The following is a 27,060-nucleotide window of genomic DNA, read 5'->3' as shown; positions in this document are numbered from 1 at the left end:
ATGACAGGGAAAGACTCGGAAAATTCGAACCAAAGAGTGACAAAGGAATCTTTCTGGGGTATTCACCTACGAGCAAAGCTTACAAAGTCTACAACAAAAAGGCTCAAGACTGTTCAAGAATCTGTAGATGTTGTGATTGACGATCAACCTCTTGAACTAACACCTCTACCAAGTACTGAATCAGTTTCAAGTACTCCAAAAGTTGAGAAAGTTTATGAACAAAAAGACGAACCCGATTCTGAACCTAAAGACACAGATGAGTTAAGTGTAGATAATACTCCCAAACCTGTTCCAACACATATACAGAAAAGTCACCCATCTTCAAATATCATTGGGACTCTAACAACATGTGTAAGAACCCGAGGGATGTTATGGGGCAACCTAGTTGAACTAGCAGGTTATCCATGTTACACTTCACAGATTGAGCCTAAGAACTATAAAGCAGCACTGAACGATGAGCATTTGATTCGTGCCATGCAAGATGAATCGGCACAATTTAAGCGGAATGACGTATGTGATCATGTACCATGTTTGCCAAATGTGAATATTGTTGGTACAAAATGGATATTTAGAAATAAGATAGATGAACAAGGGAATGTGGCAAAAAACAAAGTAAGATTAGTTGTCCAAGGATACTCACAGATTGAAAGAATTGACTATGATGAAACTTTTGCTCCAATTGAGTCAATCCACCTTCTCTTAGCTGTCTCATGTGTACTAAAATTTGGACTACATCAAATGGATGTCAAAACAACATTTATGAGTAGATTCTTGAACGAAGACATCTGTGTAGTTTAACTAAAAGGCTTTAAAGATCAAAATCATTCAGATTATGAGTTCAAGTTGAAGAAAAGATTATATGGACCTAAACAAGTACATCGCGCCTGGTACGAGAGACTAACACTCTATTTACTTAAAAATGGCTATGAGCGAGGGGAGCAGACAAAACTTTATTCGTTAAGTTTCAAGGTAGACACATAACAATAGCTCAAGTATACGTTGATGATATAATCTTCAGATCAACATCAAGAACTAGAAGTCCAAACTGTCTTTGTTAAACCAGAACCTCTAGACATTGACGACATTGACACTGATTATCTTGACTGACTTTACTAATTCTCTTCTTATGAAATATGCTGAGTCCCAACCACCACCAATTGAAACCCTGAAAGAATCCTCCTCAAGTCCATTCCCTCTATCAAAACATGAACTCCATTCTATTCTAAATAACTTTATTCAAACAGGACAACTTTCATAAGTTATTAAAATTTCATTACCCTAAGAACCTGAAGAAAGCCCCTCTACATAAACTTCTCATCCAGATTTTACTCTTTCTGTTGATCTCCCTACTATTCCTGATATCACACCAAATATTGAGCCTCTTTAAATGAAAATCCTTGAGGATTTCCATGTAAGGAATCTGCCAAGAAATCTTGATATAGGTGACATAGAAGAAACCTTGTCTAAGTTATTGGCTGCTAGGGCTAAAAAGAAAGGAAAAAAGCAAAGGGACTGATGAAGATACATACGAATCCTATCCAAAAGATCCAGGTGTTTCAAGATAGTCCTCAAAGAAGAAGAACTAGATCCTAGTAGTAGTCTAATCTTGTCACAAAATCAGTCCCTTAATCATCCCCTGGTTCAAAGAGAAAATAAAAAAGGAAGATTACCACTTAAGAACCAGAAACTAAAACTTGTTCCCGCTCAAATCAAGAAACAAAAGAAAATGCTCCTACATAACATGTTGCTGCATCTGAGCAACATGAAGACCTATAAGTCCAAACTGTCTATAGAAGAAATATGGGACTCAATTTCAAAGAGATAGATCCTAGGCGAAAGGACCATTGATATAGAGGAGTTCAAAGCAAAATGCCATATTGTCTCTCTTCTTAACAAAAATGACTTATTGAAGATTGTCACACAACTCAAGCCCTATCCTTCCACTGTTATTAAAGAGTCATATGCTAACCTACTCTCAGAAGTCAATAAAGCAGAACCACCACTATATGCGGCAGAGTCTGGATAAGAAATTGTTGGTATGACTTCAATGCTAGAAAAATCAACATGTATTTGGACATCTATGATGATGTTGAGAAAGGTGAGATCTTTTCAAATGTCATGACAAAAAGGCTAATCGGAGGGGTTATAAGCTACTAGCCAACGTACAGAGACTAATGTGCTGCAAGCTAAATCATTTGCAATCCTGCAGAAATTGGTTCTCACAAATTGGGTAACAGGAGAACATAGGGGAGACCTGTACCCACAAATGGCAAAAGTTGTCTATAAAATTGGACTACCTTAGTTTCCTTGAAGCCAAGGATCCAAAGGTAAAACTTCTCTATCCTAGCTTGATCTATGGCACTACTAATAGCACTACATGCCATCTGAGCACAAGGTGTTTGGCTTATTATTATTTTATATAAATTTCACAAAATCTTATATTTGAGATTTAAAAAAAAAATTAGATATTAAATGTCTTTAAATTAAAAAAAAATCGAAACTTTATAATAATTTCACAAAATCTTATATTTGATATTTAAAAAAAAAATTAAATTAGATATTAATGGCATGTTTGGTTGAGTGTAGTTTGGGAGGAATTGCAATTCATTGAATTGCAATTCAGTGAATTCCCAAATTACACTGTTTGGTTGGAGGGAATTGCAATTCTGCGGAATTGCAATTCCCTCCAAATGATTAATTGCAATTCATGGGGTACCCCATGAATTGCAATTCGGTGGAGAGGAGGGGCAATTATGTTGGTATAAAGACAATTTTGCCCCTCCTCCTATACCCTTTGTATTTTTTTTTAAATTAAAAAAATATTATTATTATTATTATTCTTTTTTAAAGAATTATTATTATTATTACTATATATTATTATTTTTTTAAAGAATTATTATTATTATTATATTTATTATTATTGTTATTATTGAAGGAATTATTATTATTATTATTATTACTACTACTACATATACTACAACATAAGGGTAATTTAGTCATTTTGTTGCTTCTTACCTTTCAATTCCCTGTACTCCTATTCCTGCATACCAAACACTGTAATTTCAATTCCTATTTTATTAATTGAATTTCAATTCCACCGAATTACAATTCTTTTTTCCTCCTAATTCCTTCGTCCCAACCAAACGTCCCGTAAATGGTTTTAAATTAAAAAAAATCAAAAATACAAAGTTAAAATGTTGGGACACAATGCTCAAAACCTGGGTCATTTTTGTCCATAAACCTTCTGATTTAGCACTTCTGATTTAGCACAATTAGGGTTTTGGCTGTGGCAGGAATATAAACGCGCCTCCACTCTTTTCTTCACAGTCGCAGACTCGCAGCTTCGCCATCTTCTTCGCAGTTCTCGCTCCCGTCAGCGGTACTTTTTCTCTCTATATATGCATCATATATTCACGCGTGTGCTTTTTAGTCTTTATGTTCTTCAATGACATATCCATCGCCGCAGGCAATTGTTATCAAACGGTGATTTACTAGTTAGGTTTATGTGTTTTTCATTTTGCGGTTTTGATCTAAGGCATGAAAATCTTATTTATATTCGCTTATTATTTTCCGGTTAATCACCGACTCGACTAAAGTATATCGTTTTGGGCATGTCTTATTTTGTTCAATTGGCCCAAATGTGATTGTGATTTGTGAAAGATGCAGCACAATATATAAGAAATTGATAAGCCATATTATCTCAAATGATAGGTAATATTATACAAAATGCGGCTCAATATACCAGTTAGAAGTTTTCTGTTTTCAGAATGCTTAGGTTTGGTGATTAGTTAGTTTTGGTGAAAAGGACAAATTAGTTTCTGTTGTTTGGAGCTCAGTTGTTAACTTGAAATTAGCTAAATTGGTTATGTTAAAGTAGGTTCTTAAGAAAGATTTATAATAAAGCTTAAGTTTTGAATTTGTGCGGTTCAAGAGCTTAAAAGCTTTTAATTTTAGGGGAGTAGACACTTTGATTATATAAATTGGGTAAGAAATATTGCAATACTTATTTCAAAAAATTAGGAAAGTATGGGATCTGTGGTATTAGTGCATCAGGTTTGTATTTATATCAAAGTAAATTATCTGACACTGAATTCGAACTCCTTAATTAGAAGGGGAATACTTTTTGCTCTTCTACTAACCGTCACTGTTTGTTGCTGTACTTAGGTGCTTTAACCTTTTAAGTTTTGCTAGTTCCAAATCACGTTGCTAAGATGCAGAATGATGAGGGACAAAATATGGATCTCTACATCCCGAGGAAGTGGTATTTATCTCTCTGACCTCTTTTTGATTGGATTGAGATGTTCTGTTTTGAATGACATATCATGATATTAAGCATAAGAAAATATGAGAAAACGGGGAACTACTTGTGGCTGATTATGTCATGTGCACAAGTTAACAATATTTTGTGTCAATGCAGCTCCGCCACAAATAGGCTGATCACTTCTAAGGATCATGCATCTGTCCAGATCAATGTTGGTCATTTGAATGAGAATGGTGTATATGATGGAAAGTACACCACTTTTGCCTTGTGTGGATTTGTTCGTGCACAGGCAAGTTAATGTTTTTCTTCAAGTTTGCTTGACAAATTAATGGTTGGGTGTTTATTGGGACTCTAGTGCTATAATTTATATGAGTTTGGTTTTATAATTCTCCCTTGTAACTACACTCTCACAATTATCTAGGCATTTCATCAGATTAAAATTAAAGATGTCATCTAATCAATATTCCCTTATTTTTTATTGGTTGTTTCACATGACTTTGCTATACTGCCCTATACTATATGGATACTGAAATTTCTATCTCTGTTTCTCTCCGCATTTTTCACACTTGAATTACTTTATTGTTTTTGCTGGTGCATGTGCTGTGTTTCTTTTTGTGTTCATTGTATTAAGCAGGCTGATATTTGGCTATTTGAAATTTTGTGAATTCCAGTCTTTGTTCTTGATGGTTTTGATATGCAAATGTGTATTAAGTCTTGTGCAAGTCCGACCGTCTCATGTGAAACTAAAAAAATGTAGTACTTCTCCATTGGTTCGTAGAAAAGTATTATATTTTAGTTAAAAATATATTGCACGTCTTACTTAAAACGGTCTCACATAAGACCTATTCCTGTATTCAAATAGCAACTTAATGAAATTTGGCCTTTCAGTTTTTTCCCCTTGTAAAATTGCTTAGTGGATGAGATATTATATTGTGCAGTTAGATATGGTGTCTAGTACAACCCTAAACTAACAATTCTAGCCTAATGATACACACACTTGAATTATGTTTTGCAGGGAGATGCAGACAGTGGTCTTGATAGGCTCTGGCAGAAAAAGAAAGTTGAAGCCCGCCAACAGTGATGTCTTCTGGTGGCTGCGTGTTGCACATTGTGATGTGCATTTGGTCTGGTTTTACAATGATGTACACTCTAAAATCATACCCTTGATTTTGAAGTATGAGTTTTGCACAAATATTTGTTGTCTTTGTGTTAGAGTCTACTCTACTTGAAACTATTATGCAAACTTTGAATCCTTAAAATTATGAAAACCATGATCTGCTCTGTCTGTTTTCAAGTCCTACGGTGGGTCTGTTCATCACTATTCATGTGGTAAACATACATTTCCAGCTTGCTTATGGCATATACCTATGTTTTCTTTGACTTTCTTATTTTCCTAGGGACATATCAATATTTTCTTGATTCCCAAAAGTTTAAGGTTTTCCTTGTTACCCAAAATAAATAATAAGATCCCTATCTTTTATAAGTCGAAAATCTCTGTAAAGCCTAACTCCTTTAGTCCTTTGTGATGTCGACCGACCGATTCCCACGTTTATTCGCACAATTTACTATATTTAGTTTATGGCTAGATTCATAGGAGTATAAAAAATTTATGGTGTAGCTCTTTAATAATTTCAAAAGACCTTTTAAGTTCTTTGAAGGCTTTTTTTTATTTAATTTTATTGCTCTCTCTAGTTCTTTAATAACCTTTCCAGCATTAAATTTCTTTATACTAGTTATTTTAATGAGGATATTCTAAATTTTTAAATATTTGTGTTTTAATATTTTTTTTCCTTTTTTGTACTGCTAGTTTTTCAAGTTCTAAGTCTCTTGGAATTTCAGTTCTTCAAAATTTCCGAAGGTCACCTAGGTATTTTACATTTTGTACCATCAGGAAGAAAGAAACAACACATTGAACAATATTACTATATTTTAATCGTTGTACAAGTGATTTATAGTATTTTTTTTTTCTACTAGCCAACCATTGAAAATTTGAAATACGAAATTACATTTATTCAGTTTCGTGAAATTTAACTTTTATTTTTTATAATTTTCTTTTTGGACCAAGCTACATGAAAAAAAAATTACCAAAATTCTTTACCATCTAACGTGACAATATAAGTAGATTTATGGTTGGATCCCAGCCCATGTGAATGGAGCAAACTATTTGGCCAGTCCCCTACCACTTAATGTGCTAACAGTTGAGATGGAGAATTAGTTTTCTGGCTATCGGCGGGAGAGATACATTTGGTGTGTGGTGAGATAAGTCAATTCATGATAATTAATAACAGGAATTTTATTACCATGTCAAATTTTAGTGATAATTTTTTGTCTAGGTAACTTTTATCATTTTTGTTTACCTAATTAAATGGGCGGTTAAGACTTTATGCCTTACGCATGAATGTTTCTACTTTTGGTTGTCTATTGTCATTGTGCAACACATACTATAGAGTAGAGAATGATTTGGAAAAAAGAAACTACTATACACCAGCAAGTCTTTTTCTCAAAACAGAAACCGTAACATTAAAATTAAGCTGCTGTTCAACCATCTATTTTTATATCCTATATTTGGTTGGAAGTTGGGACTAGCCTCATATCCTCTTCACCACACAATAATATATCTCCAACTCCAAATTAGGTCACTTTTTTTTTTTTTTTTTGAAAAAAAAATTAGTTCACTTTTTTACTGTGATAAATGATAATCTAAATTAGAGTTAATTCCATTTTTATCCTAGATTTATATGTGGCAGTCCATTTAAGTCTTTTTTATTAGAGTTTTTTTCCAAAATAGTCCCTCGACTATTGCTCATTCTCAATTTTGCATTTCGACTTTCAATTGCACCTAATGTGGTCCCTCGACTTTCAAAAACTCACCCAATTTGGTCCTCCGTTACATATTCCGTCAAATCAGTGTTAAAATGGAGAGTATTTTCGTCTATTTACCTATTGTTAGCCTAATAAACATTGAGAAATAGTTGAGGGACCTTTTTGAGAATAGTCAAGGGACCATTTTGGAAAAAACTATTTTATTTATTTCATTTTTGTTTATTTTCATTTTTTACACTCTCTAAAATTAGGATTTCTATACATTTTTTTCTTACAAATATAAATAGTTAAAATCGCACAATCCAACCTCAAAATTTTTAACTTTCTTTACAGACTTTTCCCCTCTAAATAGTAAATATACATTTTTTTTTTTAATGTTCATAGACAATTAATCACTATGTATCACATTAAATATTACTTTTACCGTTGAAAATAATATATATTTTTTCAATCGTAGACACCCAAAGAATGTAAAATGTAGGGAAAATATTGGACCAAAAGGTAAATTTTTCTAGTAAACTTCTCAGGTGAGCCGAAAGTAAAATCTCGTCAATGTTTCCTGCAATATTTTCTGTATTTGATTTCGAAGTAATTATTAAATGTTATATTAATTTACATTATTTAAGATATTGTATGACATCTTTTATATGTTTTCTCTTGTTTTTTTTTTTATTAATTATTAATTATTAAGGCAAGTATAATTTATTTTGTAATGTGGAGACATTATTTTTAATAATTTTGATTTAATTAAATTATACCTTAATTATAAAAAGCCTACCTAATAATTTTAGTATATTACACAGGACACAATAATTATTATAAATAATGTTTAATAATTGTCAATTTGTATTCAACAATAAAATTTATAGTTAATTTTTAAGTCAATCATAAAATCTTTTGTGTTGTGGGCACATTATTTTTAATTATTTGAGTTTAATAATATTATATCTTATTTATAAAAAAAATCCAAAGTAATATATTTAGTACTACGGATGTGACTAAGAATTATTTTACTCGGTGCTTAAAAAATGAGTATTTATAAAATTTACGAAACTTATTGTAAATCTGCATAGGAATAGTTTGTATATTTAGATAGAGGGAAAAAGTCTGTAAAAAAGTTAAAAAATTTTAGGATGGATTGCACGATTTTAACTATTTATATTTGTAAGAAAAAAATGTATAGAAATTCTAATTTTATAGAGTCTAAAAAATGAAATAAATAAAATAGTTTTTCCCAAAATGGTCCCTTGACTATTTCTCAATGTTTATTAGGCTAACAATAGGTAAATGGACGAAAATGCCCTCCATTTTAACATTGATTTGACGGAATATGTAACGGAGGACCAAATTGGGTGAGTTTTTGAAAGTCGAGGGACCACATTAGGTGCAATTGAAAGTCGAAATGCAAAATTGAGAATGAGTAATAGTCGAGGGACCATTTTGGGAAAAAAATCTTTTTATTATAACAACCACTTTTGGTCATAGTATTATTCTGGTATGATCATTTTTTGTCCTTTATCAGCAAAATAGTTTACATATCGTTAAATACAAGGACATTTCGATCTTCAATTATGGATGTGTTAAAAAAACATAAAAAAAATATAGCGGTTCAACATATTTTGTATAAAAAAGATTGAAATGTCATTGTATTTAACAATATTTTGACGATTTTTTTTATGGAGGACTAAAAATGGTCATGCCGCAATAATACTAGAACCAAATGAGGATGTTCTAATAAAAAAAGACTAAAAGTGAATTGTCACCTATAAAAATAGGATAAAAAATGGAATTAACTCATCTAAATTAGGTCACTTTTCTATGACTCTAAATGTCTATAAGTGAAAAGAGTTAACAAAATAATAATTAAAGGGTGAAACATGATGGTATGAAGAATTTAATGATAAAAAATGTCATCCTCTGTAAGTTTTAAAAACTTCTTTTAAGTTGTAATGGTTTCATCCCGTTATAAGTGAAAAGAGTCACTAAAGTAATAATTGAAAGATGAAAAGTCCTTATGGAAATAATTCAAGAACTTGGTCAACTAGTACGAAACAATTCAAGGGTTAAATTAAACACGCCATTTTTCTTGAACATATGTATATATTTAGGGTATTAAAATAAAATAACGTTTTTAATTGAAAATATAGCATTCAACCAAACAAATTAGAGTTAATTTCATTTTTTATCTTAAATTTATAGGCGGCAGTCCACTTTAAGTCTTTTTTTTTTTATTAGAACATCCACTTTTGATCCTAGTATTACTGTGACATAACCATTTTTTGTCCTTTATTAACAAAATAGTTTAAATACCGTTTAATACAATGATATTTTGGTCTTTAATTATGGAATTTTTTTAAAAAAAAAAACATAAAAAATATAGTGGGTCAACCTACTTTGTATAAAAAAAATCAAAATTTTTGTATTTAATGGCATTTCAACGATTTTGTTGACGCATGACTAAAAATGATCATGCCACAAAAATACTAGGACCAAATGAGGATGTTTTAATAAAAAATGACTAAAAGCAGACTGTCACCTATGAATTTAGGACCAAAAGTGAATTAACTCAACAAATTAATATTACATTTCCCAAATATTAACCAAACATAAACTGGACACATTCCTAATTAAATGAGCTAAGCTAATATTTTAGAGGTAATATGATAACTTAAGATCGGACAAACCTAAGTTCCTAACCAAGTTGGTGTGTTTATCCATTACACACATTCGAATAGTGGCAGCATGTTTCCTTCTTGACTCAAATCGAAACGCAGGGCCGTATCTGAGCATGTCTAACATGTGCGACCGCACAGGGTCCTCAAATATTTTTTTTTTTAAAATTAAATGTATATATAGTTTACAAAATTTTAGACTAAATGTATGAAGATTAGACCAATTTGTGACAAGATGAAATTTAGCCCAATTGACAATTGTTTTAAAAACTATATATATATATATATATATATATATATATATATATATATATATATATATATATATATATATATATATATATATATATATATATATTTCCAATTCCAATATATATATATTTCCTAATTCAAAAACATTGCCAATTCCGTTTGGCAATTATATTGCATAAATCATAATCTCACATCTCAATTAGACAATTAGCAAATTCTCAATTCCCAACCCTATAAAATATGACAATATCGTAACGAAATTCGACAATTCTCAATTCACAATTCGGTAATTTCGTAGATCGCATACCGCAACTCAACTGATTCTTCAATTCTTCTTGATCACACAAACTTTCAAGTCTCAAGTTCTTCAATTCTCTTAACAGGTAATTAAAATTATGTATTTTTCATAATTTTTGTTTATTGTTTTAAGAACTTGTTTCTTGCTTAATTATTTATTCATAGAGTTTCTAAATAAATTCTTTTTTTTTTCCTTAGGATTTTATAATTATGTCTTTTAGAAAATATACATTTGGGTCTGAGAAGTGTAAAAAGAAAAGAAGAATTGAGCAACTAACTCAATCTAAAAAATGAGCTCTTGAAAAATTCATTACAAAACAAACTCAAATAGATGAGCAAAAAGATGATGCCAAGGAAAAATTGTTAGATGATAATCTTCATATAGAAGATCAAGATGATTGTGATATTGAAAAACTTTTAATGATAGTGTGCACAAAGATGATAGGCATTGTGACAATGAAAATAATGTGAATGTTGATAGTTGATGTTTGTCACAATGATAAACCAAGTGATTCGCTTTTATTTGACATATATGATCCAAGAAATTGGGATGCTCTTGATTCTAAATTAATAGATATTCTTGTGAAAGATGGTCCTAGAATAGATTTATCAATAAGTAAAGGTCCTAAAGATAAATTCTCTAGAATATTTTTGTCACCATTTTACACAAATATTTGAAAATGAGCTTTTGGAAGAAGTTGATATCAAAAGTTTGATTGATGATTTTGCGTCTAAATGTGCACGACGCATGTCACTTTTTAAATAAAATTTTATATGTATTTTTTATACAATATTTATATTTTGATACAATTTTTTGAACAACTATTATTTATATATAGAAATTACTCAAAAAATGCCCAAATTAAAATATGGCACAGGACCCCAATTTTTATTGGAACGGCCCTGCCAAAATGTCTCTTGAAAATATTTTGTTTTGGGAAAAGGTACAAATAGGCCATCGAACTTTTTGGGGAATAGCAATTAAGCCATCGAACTCGAATAAGCTTCAAATTCATCCATGAACCTGTAAAAAAAGAGTAATTAGCATTTTTAACAAGTTACCAACAGATTTTTGCTGATTGGGATGTTATTGGAATGCCACGTAAATTTTTTATTTTATATTTTTATTATTATTATTATTTTCCTACTAAGCATTTGACCCAAAAAAAATTTAAAAAAAAACTAAGGATAGCTTCTTTATTTACGCTTTTTCTCTTCTTTATTTATGCTTTTGCTCAAATCTTTAAATTTTTTTTTGGGTCAAATGCTTAATAGAAAAATAATAATAATAAAAATATAAAATAAAAAATTCACGTGGCATCCCAATCAGCGAAAACATGTTTTGGAGCTTATTCCCTTTTGTTTTTGAATGCTACCGACTCTATTCTCTTTCCCTTTTGTTTTTGAATGCATTGTTCTCCCTTTCGTTTTTGAATGCTACCGACTCTATTCCCTTTTGTAGTATCTGTTCTCTTTCCCTTTTGTTTTTGAATGCATTGTTCTCCCTTTCGTTTTTGAATGCTACCGACTCTATTCCCTTTTGTAGTATCTGTTCATACATAATCTTGCTTTCACTGAGACTCGATCTCATGACCTCCCATAGAGGAGAGTCACTACATGCCATTTGAGTGCAAAGTGTTTGGCTTAAAAATATATTTAATTCAAACTATTACACTTCTAATTTCGCATTCTTAAAAATCTCTATCACACGTGTAATATCACATTTTTTAAAATCTTGTATTATCTTTTTTTGAAAACAAAATCTTGTATCATCTCAGAATTTAGAAGGTGGAGTTAAGTCAAAATTAACTGATAAACTAACTATGTTACCGAACAAGGCCAATATTAAATTGGTAAGTACATAGCCAAACACCCCTTAATGCATGGGATGGATATTGTCATAATTAATCTAATTGTTGAGATCACATGAGAAAGTGATGGACCATTTCTGTCCCTTTGTCATTTCCCATAACAATAAATTCCCATCCTCTTCCTAAGATTCAAGGGCAGTCCAACCAATTTGGACCCACCAACCAAAAACAAAGTGCAAGAAAACACAAGCACTTTTAGGTTGGTGATGACTAATCAATCAAATTAAATTTCTAGATCATAAGAAACTTTTAAACACTCCATTTCAGCTATACAAGACATAAAAACCCAACCTCAATCTAATCACTATGTCATCTGCTAAGAAAAAGAATTCTTTTTTAAAAATAAAAAACAAAAATCTGTTAAATAATCACAAGTACCCAAAACAAAATATTATGAGGCAGGAGAATTAATGCAGGAGAGAAGAAAGAAGAGGACAAGAAGCAAAGAGAAATAAAGAAGGCCCCCCCAGTTCACCTAAAACTGCCATTCAGGCAGGCTCAGGGGCTCCTTGGAGTAGCTTTAAAGCCTACCTGCATTTTCTTCTTATTCTCCATTTTCCCTCTTACCATCCAAAAAGACCCAAAAAATTTAAAAGATTCTTCAAGGAAGACAAAGAAGAAATTGGAACAAAATGTAGAAGAAAAGATGAATGATATCTGGGCTCAAGAAATGGGAGATCATGCCATTTTCTCCATCATCATGGCCTTTTTGCTTGTATCATTTTTCAGTGCCCACTTATCCAATGTGGATGCCTCATTGAGTAATGCCCATTCTGCATATCACTTGCCATCTCTTTCTCCTCCTCCGAGTCCATTGATTCACCCGCATTCTCCCCCACCTTCACACAACCACAACCCATCAATCCCAGAATCACCCGAGGCGAAGAAGAAGAAGAAGAAGAAAGGAGAAGGAGCTAACAGAAGAGTTGTGAGTGCAGTTCTCATCTCTGCTGGGATAACATGTTCTTTATGCGCGATTGGCGTTCTCTGGGGATGCCAAAAATTCAGAACGAAACGAAAGAATTTGGTGAGAGCCTTGTTGGTGCACTGCATTGAAGGAGAAACCAGAGGTGAATCATCTCAGAAATCAGTTGAAAAGGTAGGGCTAGTTACCTTACAACTTTCAGAGACAAATTTCCTTAAACAAGATCCTGAAACTGCCAATGCAATCTCAAACCAAACAACACATGATTATACATTGAGTGAGAAATCATCCCCATCATCGTCATCATCAGAAGTGGGTACTGGAGAAATAATCTGTGTTCCTCATGAGAACATAGAAGCAGTAAACTCTGATCACCATTCATCAGATGATCAATCTTTCCATTCCATATGCAATTCATTCTCATCTGATCATACCATCAGGTTTTCCAATGCTTCTGCTAGTAGCCTTTGTGAGATCATATCCCAAGATGTTTCCAAACAACCTCAAACTTCTGTGCCCTCCACAATCATAAATTCCAATTCAGAATCAACCAAACTTCCACCACCGCCGCCACCTCCACTTCCAAGACGGATTACTAATTCTGCGAAAGGTGGTTCACCTCCTCCTCCTCCACAACCATCTCAGATTCCTGCACCATTAGGCAAAGATGGAACTCCGCTCCCAAAACTGAAACCGCTTCACTGGGACAAAGTCAGAGCAGCTCCAGAATGCTCAACCGTGTGGGACAAGCTCAAAGCAAGCTCTTTTGAGTAAGACAACATTAAATTGAAGAAGCCGAGGGCTAGACTTGACCCTTTACTGGCTTCTGCCCAATAATTCTCTGACACTAATTGATGGACGGACTGGTCTTTTATCAGCCTCCGCTCAACAATTTCCCTTTTCAGCACCCGCCAGTCTTGGAATTGGCACTTTATTGGCCTCTGCCCAACTCAACACTTTGCATGCTATATTTTACTTCACCTCAAATTTGTCTAAATTGATAATGGATTGGTGCAGATTTGATGAGGAGATGATAGAGTCACTTTTTGGGTATAGCCTACAAAACCCATTAAAGAATGAGGAGGTGAAATGCAAATCCTCATCCCCATCTCCATCTAAGCATATTCTTGAGCCAAAAAGAATACAGAACATAGCCATCCTATCCAAAGCTTTGAATGCCACTTCTGAACAAGTATGCGAAGCACTATTGAATGGTAAGCTACCTATATATATATATATATATATCCCAAAACTAATGATTTCCCTCATTATAGTTAACTTGAAAACATACATACAGGAAGTGGGCTGTGTTTGCAAGAATTAGAGGCACTGGTGAAAATGGCACCAGCAAAGGAGGAAGAGGCTAAATTGTTGAATTACAAAGGGGACACCAACGAATTAGCATCTGCAGAAAGGTTCGTTAAGGCAATGCTAAAGGTGCCATTTGCATTCCTAAGAGTAGAAGCCATGCTTTTCAAAGAGACCTTCGAAGACGAAGTTTTTCTTCTCAGAAGATCCTTCTCAACCGCAGAGGTAGGTAATCCACCCAGCAATCCCCGGCTTTCATAATCCATATGATACCAACCTGGTTGGCAAATCTTCTCTTCACACTCAGTTTATTATGGGCTTAGTGTGATTAATTTGTAGGTTTAATTTTAGGTTACGTAAGGGATTTGTTTTTGGATTTTGAGTTTAATTATAGCCTTACCCCCGGGTTATAGAGGACTATAAGAACGATTTTGACGCTAAAAGTGGATTTCACACTTAATAAGTGAGAAGTGCCATGATCTATGAGAAAACTATTTCAACTTTTAATTTCAAAAATTCATCTGGAATCTATATTTCAATTGGCATGCAATAACTTTAAATAGCTATTAACTAGCCGATTACAATAACATAAATAAGATAAACTATTAAGAATATATAGGATGTATTATGTTCCCATGCAGACAGTGATTCTTCACTAATAAGTACGCATAAATGAACCATAAAGTGTACAGAAATGCACCATTAGTTGTGGTGCATTTCTGAACATGGTGCATTTTTACATATCTAATAGTGAATCTACACTGGCTACATGAGAAACATTGTCCACATTTAAACCAGTATCTATATAAACTAATCTTAACCAACAAACTAACGTGCAGGAAGCTTGCAAGGAGCTGAGGTCGAGCCAGCTCTTCTTAAAACTGCTAGAAGCCGTACTGAAGACAGGGAACAGGATGAACAATGGAACAGTTAGAGGAGGAGCAAAAGCATTCAAGCTGGACGCCCTTCTTAAGCTCTCAGACATAAAGGGAAGCGATGGAAAAACCACTCTGCTCCACTTCGTGCTCCAAGAAATGACGCCACCACAATTAGGATCAACAAACGCTCATCATCATCATCATCTTGTTTCTGCAGCTCTAAGCACTGAGCTGTGCAATGTGAAAAAGGCCGCAGCTTTAGACTTAGATTCTCTCATAAGCTGTGTCTCAAATCTGTCAGGTGGAATAGCCAACACACAAAATCTTCTAGTGCTCCTCAAGGATGATGATGAAGATAAGTTTGTGGATGCAATGCGGGCATTCTTGAAGCATGCAGAGAGGAATTTGAAGGAGCTGAGAGAAGATGAGCATAGGGCTCTGTTAGGTGTGAGACAAATTACAGAATACTTCCATGGAGATGATGTGAGCAAAGAGGAATCCAATAACCCATTAAGGATTTTTGTAATTGTTAGAGATTTTTTGGGTATGTTAGATCGTGTGTAAAGAGTTTATTACTTATTAGCAGCTCAACATCACAATTAAGTAGTACGTACAAACCACTTATCTGTTGTATTCTAGTAGCTAGCTTAGTGTTTTTTTTATTTTTATTTTTTATTAATTTGGTTTGGTATGTTAGTAATTTCTCCCTTTTTATCTGTGCTCGGGAAAAAACTGGCCGGACTTTCTTTGTATTCCAATTTATACCTGTACATAAAGATCCAGTTTATTGGCTATGAAGGGGAGAGGAGCTCTTGAGATGTAGCTAGTATTTCTAAGATTGATTACAATACATTTTTGCAAACTAGTTTTGCCTCACAATCTTTCAGTTCCAAAAAGTGCAATAATCAAAGTTTTTTGTGAGATATTTAAAAAAACAAAAACAAAAAACTCATTAGCCAACTGCACTCAGCTGGCCCGTGCCTTGCTCATCGCTATGCCTGTATAACAGAACTTTAATTTTTTTTTTTTCTAATTTTTGTCAGTGCTATAGAATATATAAGTAATATGGAATCTATATATATTAGGCAACTTGGATATATATAGGGATTTGAGTAAGTAGTCATTTGGAAACTTGTTTTCTTAGGACTGTTCATTCTCTTTTCTAAAATACACAATACAATATACAACTTATTCAAAAACTTTCTATTTACTTTTGTAACATGGTACATGAGCCTTTTCCATAATTTTTTTCGACTTCGTTGTCGTCACCACTGACCTAGGAGTACAGTGTTGGTGTCCGAAGACTTTGCTTGGAAATTCCGACGACGTTTTGACCCGCACGTGAGCCTGATGTGCCACCGCCCTCTACTGACACTCTCCCACAAGCTGGCACGTGAGGCTCCTCCGTCGATCGGGAAACATTTTGGTCGACTACTCCTAAGTTGCTTGAGTCCGTTTAGGTTATAGACTTGGTTTGGACTATTGTGCTGTTAGTGATTTTTGCTCTATGATCACTTTTTCTCTTACACATTCAGGCTTGAAATTTGTGCACTTTGTGATATGGTGTTTTTTTTTAAAGTCTGATACATTCACTTTTTTTTTTTGGGATGGCTCGATCTGGTGATGAGTTTGCTAAGTTGGAGTCCGTTGATTATTTTGGTGTTGTCACTCCTTTTTTTTTTTTTTTTTTTTTTTTATGTTCATTGTCGTTTGGAGCATGCTTCCCTTCCGTTGGTAAAGAAATTGTGTCCTCTTTTTCCGAGTTTGTCTTCTTCACTTTGTAAGTCATAGCTTGTTCGGCCCACTTTGTGTTCACTCGGTGTTTGTCTGTGGTATTGGTAGCATTCAAGCTTCCGGTTCAGGGGGGAGGGTTAATCCCAAACTTGTCCGACCCACTATATGTTCATTCGGTGTTTGTCTGTGATATTGGTGGCGTCCAAGCTTCCGGTTCAGGGGAGGGTCCAATCCTGACCTAAACTTATTTGGTCCACTTTGAGTTCACTCGGTTGTCCGCGGTATTGGTGGCGCCAAGCGTTCGTTTCAGGAGAGTGCACTAAATAGGATTTGAGTTAGTTATTTGTGTAACAAGTTGGGCATGATTTATATCTATGCTGAGGGGAAGTGTTATGGAATATATAAGTAATATGGGATCTATATGTATTACAGTATTAGGGAGCCTTGGAGATTTATAGAGGTTTGAGTAAGTAGTATGGAAACTTATTTTCTTATTAGAAGTCTTCTAACATGCATTTATAGAGCTTGCATTCTCTTTTATAAAATACACAATACAATATACGAAGTACAACTTATTCAAAAACTTTCTCTTTACTTTCGTAATAGTCACTCAATCATAATCTTTTTTTCCCCTTGTCTTTCTCTCTTTTGTTTTTGTCCTAACTGGCAAAAATTCTGACAAAAACTCCAATCTAATGGAGTTGTTCATAGGGACCTCATGGAGTAGGAAATAAAACCCTCTAGGTCTTCCTTTCATAAAATTAGGCATAAAAGTACGAATCAACTTTCTTTATCATTCAACGAGACTTTTATGGTAATTTTAACTGTAATTGACTTAAATTATATTCTTAAAATGCATTGCACCCTAATCTTGAGCACCACCACTTCTACCTTAGAGATCAATAGAAAAGTAAACCGCGTGCAATTATACAACTACTGAATTAAATAGGCTAAAAGAGGACGCACGTCGGAAAGCTCTCTGGCAATGACCGGCGAGACTCCTCCGGCGAGTTTGAATAGTGAAGAGCAAGATCAACTCGACAGAAGCAATAAGAAGACGAAAACGTCAACGGAATCACCAATGGGGGAGGCGATACCACCGACGGTGGCTACGGGAACGACAGCACCGACAAGTACACCTTCTTTCAAACAGATTGTGGCAAATGAATCGGTTCAGAATGATCCGCGGGTGGTGGATGAGTTAGACCTTGTGTCTGACGATGAAGAGGAGGCCGATGATGATGTTGATCCAAACTGTCCGGTTATCAGATTAACCAAGGAGGAAAAGGTCCGATTGCGCAGCAAGTGGAAACAGACCCTAATAGTGAAAGTGATGGGCAGAAGCGTCGGCTACGATTATCTTCTTAGAAGACTCACATCGCTTTGGAGACCAAANGTTGATTATTTTGGTGTTGTCACTCCTTTTTTTTTTTTTTTATTTTTTTTATGTTCATTGTCGTTTGGAGCATGCTTCCCTTCCGTTGGTAAAGAAATTGTGTCCTCTTTTTCCGAGTTTGTCTTCTTCACTTTGTAAGTCATAGCTTGTTCGGCCCACTTTGTGTTCACTCGGTGTTTGTCTGTGGTATTGGTAGCATTCAAGCTTCCGGTTCAGGGGGGAGGGTTAATCCCAAACTTGTCCGACCCACTATATGTTCATTCGGTGTTTGTCTGTGATATTGGTGGCGTCCAAGCTTCCGGTTCAGGGGAGGGTCCAATCCTGACCTAAACTTATTTGGTCCACTTTGAGTTCACTCGGTTGTCCGCGGTATTGGTGGCGCCAAGCGTTCGTTTCAGGAGAGTGCACTAAATAGGATTTGAGTTAGTTATTTGTGTAACAAGTTGGGCATGATTTATATCTATGCTGAGGGGAAGTGTTATGGAATATATAAGTAATATGGGATCTATATGTATTACAGTATTAGGGAGCCTTGGAGATTTATAGAGGTTTGAGTAAGTAGTATGGAAACTTATTTTCTTATTAGAAGTCTTCTAACATGCATTTATAGAGCTTGCATTCTCTTTTATAAAATACACAATACAATATACGAAGTACAACTTATTCAAAAACTTTCTCTTTACTTTCGTAATAGTCACTCAATCATAATCTTTTTTTCCCCTTGTCTTTCTCTCTTTTGTTTTTGTCCTAACTGGCAAAAATTCTGACAAAAACTCCAATCTAATGGAGTTGTTCATAGGGACCTCATGGAGTAGGAAATAAAACCCTCTAGGTCTTCCTTTCATAAAATTAGGCATAAAAGTACGAATCAACTTTCTTTATCATTCAACGAGACTTTTATGGTAATTTTAACTGTAATTGACTTAAATTATATTCTTAAAATGCATTGCACCCTAATCTTGAGCACCACCACTTCTACCTTAGAGATCAATAGAAAAGTAAACCGCGTGCAATTATACAACTACTGAATTAAATAGGCTAAAAGAGGACGCACGTCGGAAAGCTCTCTGGCAATGACCGGCGAGACTCCTCCGGCGAGTTTGAATAGTGAAGAGCAAGATCAACTCGACAGAAGCAATAAGAAGACGAAAACGTCAACGGAATCACCAATGGGGGAGGCGATACCACCGACGGTGGCTACGGGAACGACAGCACCGACAAGTACACCTTCTTTCAAACAGATTGTGGCAAATGAATCGGTTCAGAATGATCCGCGGGTGGTGGATGAGTTAGACCTTGTGTCTGACGATGAAGAGGAGGCCGATGATGATGTTGATCCAAACTGTCCGGTTATCAGATTAACCAAGGAGGAAAAGGTCCGATTGCGCAGCAAGTGGAAACAGACCCTAATAGTGAAAGTGATGGGCAGAAGCGTCGGCTACGATTATCTTCTTAGAAGACTCACATCGCTTTGGAGACCAAAGGCCAGGATGGAGCTGGTGACCGTAGATAATGGGTATTTTTTGGTAAAGTTCGCGTCCATTGATGACTATGAGTTTGCCAAGTATGGAGGACCCTGGATGGTGTTAGATCACTATCTCATTGTCAAGGAGTGGATGCCGAATTTCGATCCTTTCACAGCCAGGACTGAGAGCATGATAGTGTGGATTAGATTTCCATGCCTTCCAGCGGAATACTTCGACAGACAGTTCCTTCTGAGAGTGGGAGAGAAAGTGGGGAGACCAATCAACATAGATACTGCAACGAGCCTAGTCTCGAGGGCAACCTTTGCGAGGGTCTGTGTAGAGGTAGACATCACAAAACCGCTATTGGCTAAGTTCACATTGAGGAATAGGGTGCGGCCGATTGTGTATGAAGGTCTTCACCTTATTTGTTTCAAGTGCGGGATGTATGGGCATAGTGTTGAAGGTTGTAGTCTGAATCAGAAGGATGATACCACTCAAGGGTTGAACGAAGATGGTGGTGGCCAGCCGGCGAACAGCGCCGGTGGGGGTAATGGTCCAGTGGAGGGTGTGCATGGCAAGAGAAATAATATTATGGAAACTACCATAATAAGGCTGGAAATTACGGAGGACTACGGTACGTGGATGATAGCGCCTAAACACAAAAGGAACTATACCAAGAATCAAGGAAATAAGAATCAAGGCGGTAGAGATTATGGAAAGAAGGATCAGAATGACGCTGGAAAAGGAAAACAGATGAGCGTGCAATCGGGGTCAAGATATGCGCAGCTTGCTAAGACTCTGGAAGCGGAAAATGAGCAGTTAACAGCAGAACCGGTCTGTGACCAGCCCGTAAGTGAAACACAAGCCCATGGGCAAAGAAAAACAGGCCCGGCTAAGGGGAAAAGACCAACGACTCAAGTTTCAGAAAAGCAGATTAATGGAAACAACAAGCATGGTCTTCATAAGACGCATGTTGAGGTAGGAGAGACAAGTCGCAAGAAAACCTCAAGTAGGAAGACAATGGGGACGCAAGCTAACCAAGCGAGAGTAGCCAGTGAACACACTCTTGTCATGGGGGATAAGACTGGTTCCACTTCAGTCCGTGTGTTCGAATAAGAAACTGAGACCGAAGGGGAATGCATGACAGGTGCGGCGACTCTCACAGAGCATCATGGGGATCCACCGAACGACAGTCATGTTGATGAACTGGAGTTGATGGACGCGATGGGTGATCAAGGTGGTATGGGAGCTTCAGGCGTCGAGGCCGTGGAGCTTGAGTTGTGAGTGTTTTCTCTCGTTGCTTTCCTTTGGCTTTGCCTCTGCGATTTCCTCGTTGTTTTTCTTGGTGTTTGCTTTCGTTTTTTCGCCCTTTTGCTTTTGTTTTTTTCCATGAAGGTTTTTGTTTGGAATTGCCAAGGAGCAGCTTCTAAGGGGTTTATTAGAGCTGCGAAATGGTTTATCACACAACATCACCCTAGCATTTTCTGCCTTGTTGAGACTAAGGTCTCGGGCGAGAATGCAGACAACATTTGCGTTAAACTTGGTTTCGAAAAATGGGNGTTGATTATTTTGGTGTTGTCACTCCTTTTTTTTTTTTTTTATTTTTTTTATGTTCATTGTCGTTTGGAGCATGCTTCCCTTCCGTTGGTAAAGAAATTGTGTCCTCTTTTTCCGAGTTTGTCTTCTTCACTTTGTAAGTCATAGCTTGTTCGGCCCACTTTGTGTTCACTCGGTGTTTGTCTGTGGTATTGGTAGCATTCAAGCTTCCGGTTCAGGGGGGAGGGTTAATCCCAAACTTGTCCGACCCACTATATGTTCATTCGGTGTTTGTCTGTGATATTGGTGGCGTCCAAGCTTCCGGTTCAGGGGAGGGTCCAATCCTGACCTAAACTTATTTGGTCCACTTTGAGTTCACTCGGTTGTCCGCGGTATTGGTGGCGCCAAGCGTTCGTTTCAGGAGAGTGCACTAAATAGGATTTGAGTTAGTTATTTGTGTAACAAGTTGGGCATGATTTATATCTATGCTGAGGGGAAGTGTTATGGAATATATAAGTAATATGGGATCTATATGTATTACAGTATTAGGGAGCCTTGGAGATTTATAGAGGTTTGAGTAAGTAGTATGGAAACTTATTTTCTTATTAGAAGTCTTCTAACATGCATTTATAGAGCTTGCATTCTCTTTTATAAAATACACAATACAATATACGAAGTACAACTTATTCAAAAACTTTCTCTTTACTTTCGTAATAGTCACTCAATCATAATCTTTTTTTCCCCTTGTCTTTCTCTCTTTTGTTTTTGTCCTAACTGGCAAAAATTCTGACAAAAACTCCAATCTAATGGAGTTGTTCATAGGGACCTCATGGAGTAGGAAATAAAACCCTCTAGGTCTTCCTTTCATAAAATTAGGCATAAAAGTACGAATCAACTTTCTTTATCATTCAACGAGACTTTTATGGTAATTTTAACTGTAATTGACTTAAATTATATTCTTAAAATGCATTGCACCCTAATCTTGAGCACCACCACTTCTACCTTAGAGATCAATAGAAAAGTAAACCGCGTGCAATTATACAACTACTGAATTAAATAGGCTAAAAGAGGACGCACGTCGGAAAGCTCTCTGGCAATGACCGGCGAGACTCCTCCGGCGAGTTTGAATAGTGAAGAGCAAGATCAACTCGACAGAAGCAATAAGAAGACGAAAACGTCAACGGAATCACCAATGGGGGAGGCGATACCACCGACGGTGGCTACGGGAACGACAGCACCGACAAGTACACCTTCTTTCAAACAGATTGTGGCAAATGAATCGGTTCAGAATGATCCGCGGGTGGTGGATGAGTTAGACCTTGTGTCTGACGATGAAGAGGAGGCCGATGATGATGTTGATCCAAACTGTCCGGTTATCAGATTAACCAAGGAGGAAAAGGTCCGATTGCGCAGCAAGTGGAAACAGACCCTAATAGTGAAAGTGATGGGCAGAAGCGTCGGCTACGATTATCTTCTTAGAAGACTCACATCGCTTTGGAGACCAAAGGCCAGGATGGAGCTGGTGACCGTAGATAATGGGTATTTTTTGGTAAAGTTCGCGTCCATTGATGACTATGAGTTTGCCAAGTATGGAGGACCCTGGATGGTGTTAGATCACTATCTCATTGTCAAGGAGTGGATGCCGAATTTCGATCCTTTCACAGCCAGGACTGAGAGCATGATAGTGTGGATTAGATTTCCATGCCTTCCAGCGGAATACTTCGACAGACAGTTCCTTCTGAGAGTGGGAGAGAAAGTGGGGAGACCAATCAACATAGATACTGCAACGAGCCTAGTCTCGAGGGCAACCTTTGCGAGGGTCTGTGTAGAGGTAGACATCACAAAACCGCTATTGGCTAAGTTCACATTGAGGAATAGGGTGCGGCCGATTGTGTATGAAGGTCTTCACCTTATTTGTTTCAAGTGCGGGATGTATGGGCATAGTGTTGAAGGTTGTAGTCTGAATCAGAAGGATGATACCACTCAAGGGTTGAACGAAGATGGTGGTGGCCAGCCGGCGAACAGCGCCGGTGGGGGTAATGGTCCAGTGGAGGGTGTGCATGGCAAGAGAAATAATATTATGGAAACTACCATAATAAGGCTGGAAATTACGGAGGACTACGGTACGTGGATGATAGCGCCTAAACACAAAAGGAACTATACCAAGAATCAAGGAAATAAGAATCAAGGCGGTAGAGATTATGGAAAGAAGGATCAGAATGACGCTGGAAAAGGAAAACAGATGAGCGTGCAATCGGGGTCAAGATATGCGCAGCTTGCTAAGACTCTGGAAGCGGAAAATGAGCAGTTAACAGCAGAACCGGTCTGTGACCAGCCCGTAAGTGAAACACAAGCCCATGGGCAAAGAAAAACAGGCCCGGCTAAGGGGAAAAGACCAACGACTCAAGTTTCAGAAAAGCAGATTAATGGAAACAACAAGCATGGTCTTCATAAGACGCATGTTGAGGTAGGAGAGACAAGTCGCAAGAAAACCTCAAGTAGGAAGACAATGGGGACGCAAGCTAACCAAGCGAGAGTAGCCAGTGAACACACTCTTGTCATGGGGGATAAGACTGGTTCCACTTCAGTCCGTGTGTTCGAATAAGAAACTGAGACCGAAGGGGAATGCATGACAGGTGCGGCGACTCTCACAGAGCATCATGGGGATCCACCGAACGACAGTCATGTTGATGAACTGGAGTTGATGGACGCGATGGGTGATCAAGGTGGTATGGGAGCTTCAGGCGTCGAGGCCGTGGAGCTTGAGTTGTGAGTGTTTTCTCTCGTTGCTTTCCTTTGGCTTTGCCTCTGCGATTTCCTCGTTGTTTTTCTTGGTGTTTGCTTTCGTTTTTTCGCCCTTTTGCTTTTGTTTTTTTCCATGAAGGTTTTTGTTTGGAATTGCCAAGGAGCAGCTTCTAAGGGGTTTATTAGAGCTGCGAAATGGTTTATCACACAACATCACCCTAGCATTTTCTGCCTTGTTGAGACTAAGGTCTCGGGCGAGAATGCAGACAACATTTGCGTTAAACTTGGTTTCGAAAAATGGGCTAGAGTTGAAGCCATCGGGTTTAGCGGTGGCATCTGGATTATGTGGTCGGATATCCTGCACATTGATATTCTCCATTCACACCCTTAGTTCGTACATATGAGCGTCACTGAACATACAAGGCGGATGTGGAATTTCTCGGTAGTGTACGGTAGCCCGTCTCTTCAGCTCCGTCGGAGGCTTTGGAACTCTCTATCTAGAAATAAAATTCCCATTGAGCACCCTTGGTTGATTGCAGGGGATTTTAATGCTATTGTGAACAGTGAGGAATCCTCAAACCCCAACAATTCGGGTCATCACAGAAATGTAGCTTTCAGAAATTGGATATTCACTGAAGCACTAGTTGATCTTGGATTCGTGGGTCCGAAGTTCACGTGGAGACTGGGAAGGGAGGAAGACACTTTTAAAGGTGCCAGACTTGACCGGGCTCTTTGCTCCATGGATTGAGTGGAGACGATGTGTGAAACGAGGGTGATTCACCTTACGACCATTGCATCGGATCATTGTCCTATTCTCATTGAACTCGACACTAAAGACAATAAAAGGCAGCACAGGTTCATGTTTCAGGGTGCCTGGGCTACTCATCACTCATTCATGAACCTAATCAAGGATAATTGGAACATGGATGACACTGTGTGGAATAACAGGGAGCACATGGCGGCTACATTCAAACAATGGAACCGCAGTGTGTTTGGCAACATTCATCACAGGAAAAACAAATTGCTAAGACGCTTAAATGGGATCCAAAGGCAGCTAGATCACGCAAATCATGCTGGGCTCATCAAACTGGAAAGGAAAATCCGAAAGGAACTAGAAGATGTCCTCCATCAAGAAGAGATCCTTTGGTTCCAACAAGCAAGAGAGGAATGGATTGCTTCTGGTGACCGGAATACCAAATTTTACCATGCTTCTGTCAAGAATAAGAAGGCTAAAAAAGAGAGGCATAATTTCCTGAATGAGGAAGGTAACCTTATGACTGATGATCAAATTGAAAAGACCATTCAAGAGTACATCACTGGAATTTTCACCAAGGATACTGAAGTTGACACTACTTGTATTACGAAAGGCAAATTCCCATCTCTTGGTGAGGAGGAATGGTTGTCTTTTAACAGAATGTTTTCTAGTGAGGAGATCAAGTTAGCACTATTTGATATGAGCCCTCTGAAAGCCCCAGGTCCGGATGGTTTCCATGCGTCTTTTTACCAGAAGGCTTGGCCAATAGTTGGAAAATCAGTAGTCGAGCAAGTAGATTTGTTTATGAGGACTGGAAAACTTGAAGAGGGTATCAATGACACTCTAATCGCCCTTATTCCTAAAAACAGCTGCCCCACCAGTGCCAGTCAATATAGACCGATTAGCTTGTGTAATGTGATATTTAAAATCATTACAAAAGCAATGACCAATCGTATAAAACCGGTGTTGAGGAGGTTGATTGGAAAAGAACAGAGCAGTTTCGTTCCGGGCAGGCAGATCAGGGATAACATTTTGATCTACCAAGAAGTTGTTCACACTATGCATACGAAGCAAGGAAAGAAAGGAATAATGGCCCTCAAAATTGACCTCGAAAAAGCTTATGATAGACTCAACTGGATTTCATCCGGGACACTCTCAAGGACGTGGGAATGTCATATGAATGGGTTCGGAACATTATGGCCTGCGTTGAATCCCCCAGATTGAGTATTTTATGGAAGGGAAGGCAACTGGACCAGATTATACCTTCTCGGGGTATTCGTCAGGGCGATGCTATATCTCCCTATCTGTTCGTTCTTTGCATGGAACGCCTCAGCCATACAATTAAAGACGAGGTTGCACAAGGACGACGGAATGGTGTGCGGCTCTCCAGGCATGGTCCTAATCTCGCCCATTTATTTTTTGCTGACGATCTTGTTTTGTTTGCTGAGGCTTCACAGGAACAAATCACTACCATTGCCCAATGCTTGGATCGATTTAGTAAGGCCTCGGGCCAGAAAGTAAGTCTGAGCAAATCACAAATTTACATTTCCAAAAATGTGGATGGGGAAGAAGCTCGTAAGATCTCTGACATTGCCGACATTCCGGCATCCACCAACCTTGGTAAGTATCTCGGGGTCCCCACCTTTAACGGTAGAGTTACAAATAACATGTTCTCACCGATGCTGGATAAGATGGATGAGAGACTTAGTGGCTGGAAAACTAAGTTCCTCACGCTAGCTGAGAGGCAAATCCTAGCACAATCGGTCCTCCAAACAATCCCTTATTATGGCATGCAAACAATTTTCATGCCAGCTGGTATTTGGGAGGAAATTGATAAACGTATTCGTCGTTTTATCTGGGGAGGCACCTCGGAGGTCCGAAAGTGTCATCTTGTGTGCTGGGACGTTGTCACTAAGCCAAAGAGCGCGGGAGGTTTGGGAATTCGATCTGCAAGGGATATGAACATGGCTTTCATGGCCAAACTTGGATGGCAAATTGCCACCAATGCGGAGAGCCTTTGGGTTAAAATCCTTAAGGAAAAGTATGCACATGGAAAATCAGGAGTTGAAGCCTTATGCTCGAAACAATCCTGCTCGAATGCTTGGAGAGGGATTGTAGCTGCCACGCCCATTGTTAGGAAGG

At 37.0% G+C, this 27,060-nt stretch overlaps 2 protein-coding genes across 2 annotated transcripts; both read left to right on the top strand.

The window, feature by feature from the left end:
• The first annotated feature begins 3,241 nt into the window (after positions 1-3,241).
• Positions 3,242-5,641, top strand: LOC116031427 (40S ribosomal protein S21-2). Its single transcript, XM_031273630.1, has 4 exons — positions 3,242-3,379; positions 4,165-4,261; positions 4,418-4,550; positions 5,277-5,641. The coding sequence occupies exons 2-4, from the start codon at positions 4,212-4,214 to the stop codon at positions 5,340-5,342; spliced, it is 249 nt and encodes an 82-aa protein (XP_031129490.1). The 5' UTR covers positions 3,242-3,379; positions 4,165-4,211; the 3' UTR covers positions 5,343-5,641.
• Positions 5,642-12,822: 7,181 nt separating this feature from the next.
• LOC116033244 (formin-like protein 11) lies at positions 12,823-16,000 on the top strand. Its single transcript, XM_031276000.1, has 4 exons — positions 12,823-13,871; positions 14,119-14,315; positions 14,399-14,634; positions 15,249-16,000. Exons 1-4 carry the CDS (start codon positions 12,823-12,825, stop codon positions 15,849-15,851), a joined length of 2,085 nt encoding a protein of 694 aa, XP_031131860.1. The 3' UTR covers positions 15,852-16,000.
• The last annotated feature ends 11,060 nt before the right edge of the window (positions 16,001-27,060 follow it).

The sequence above is a fragment of the Ipomoea triloba genome, chromosome 10 (genome assembly GCF_003576645.1).
Source record: "Ipomoea triloba cultivar NCNSP0323 chromosome 10, ASM357664v1".
NCBI classification, from domain to species: Eukaryota; Viridiplantae; Streptophyta; class Magnoliopsida; order Solanales; family Convolvulaceae; genus Ipomoea; species Ipomoea triloba.
This window is presented reverse-complemented; position numbering and strand designations above follow the sequence as displayed.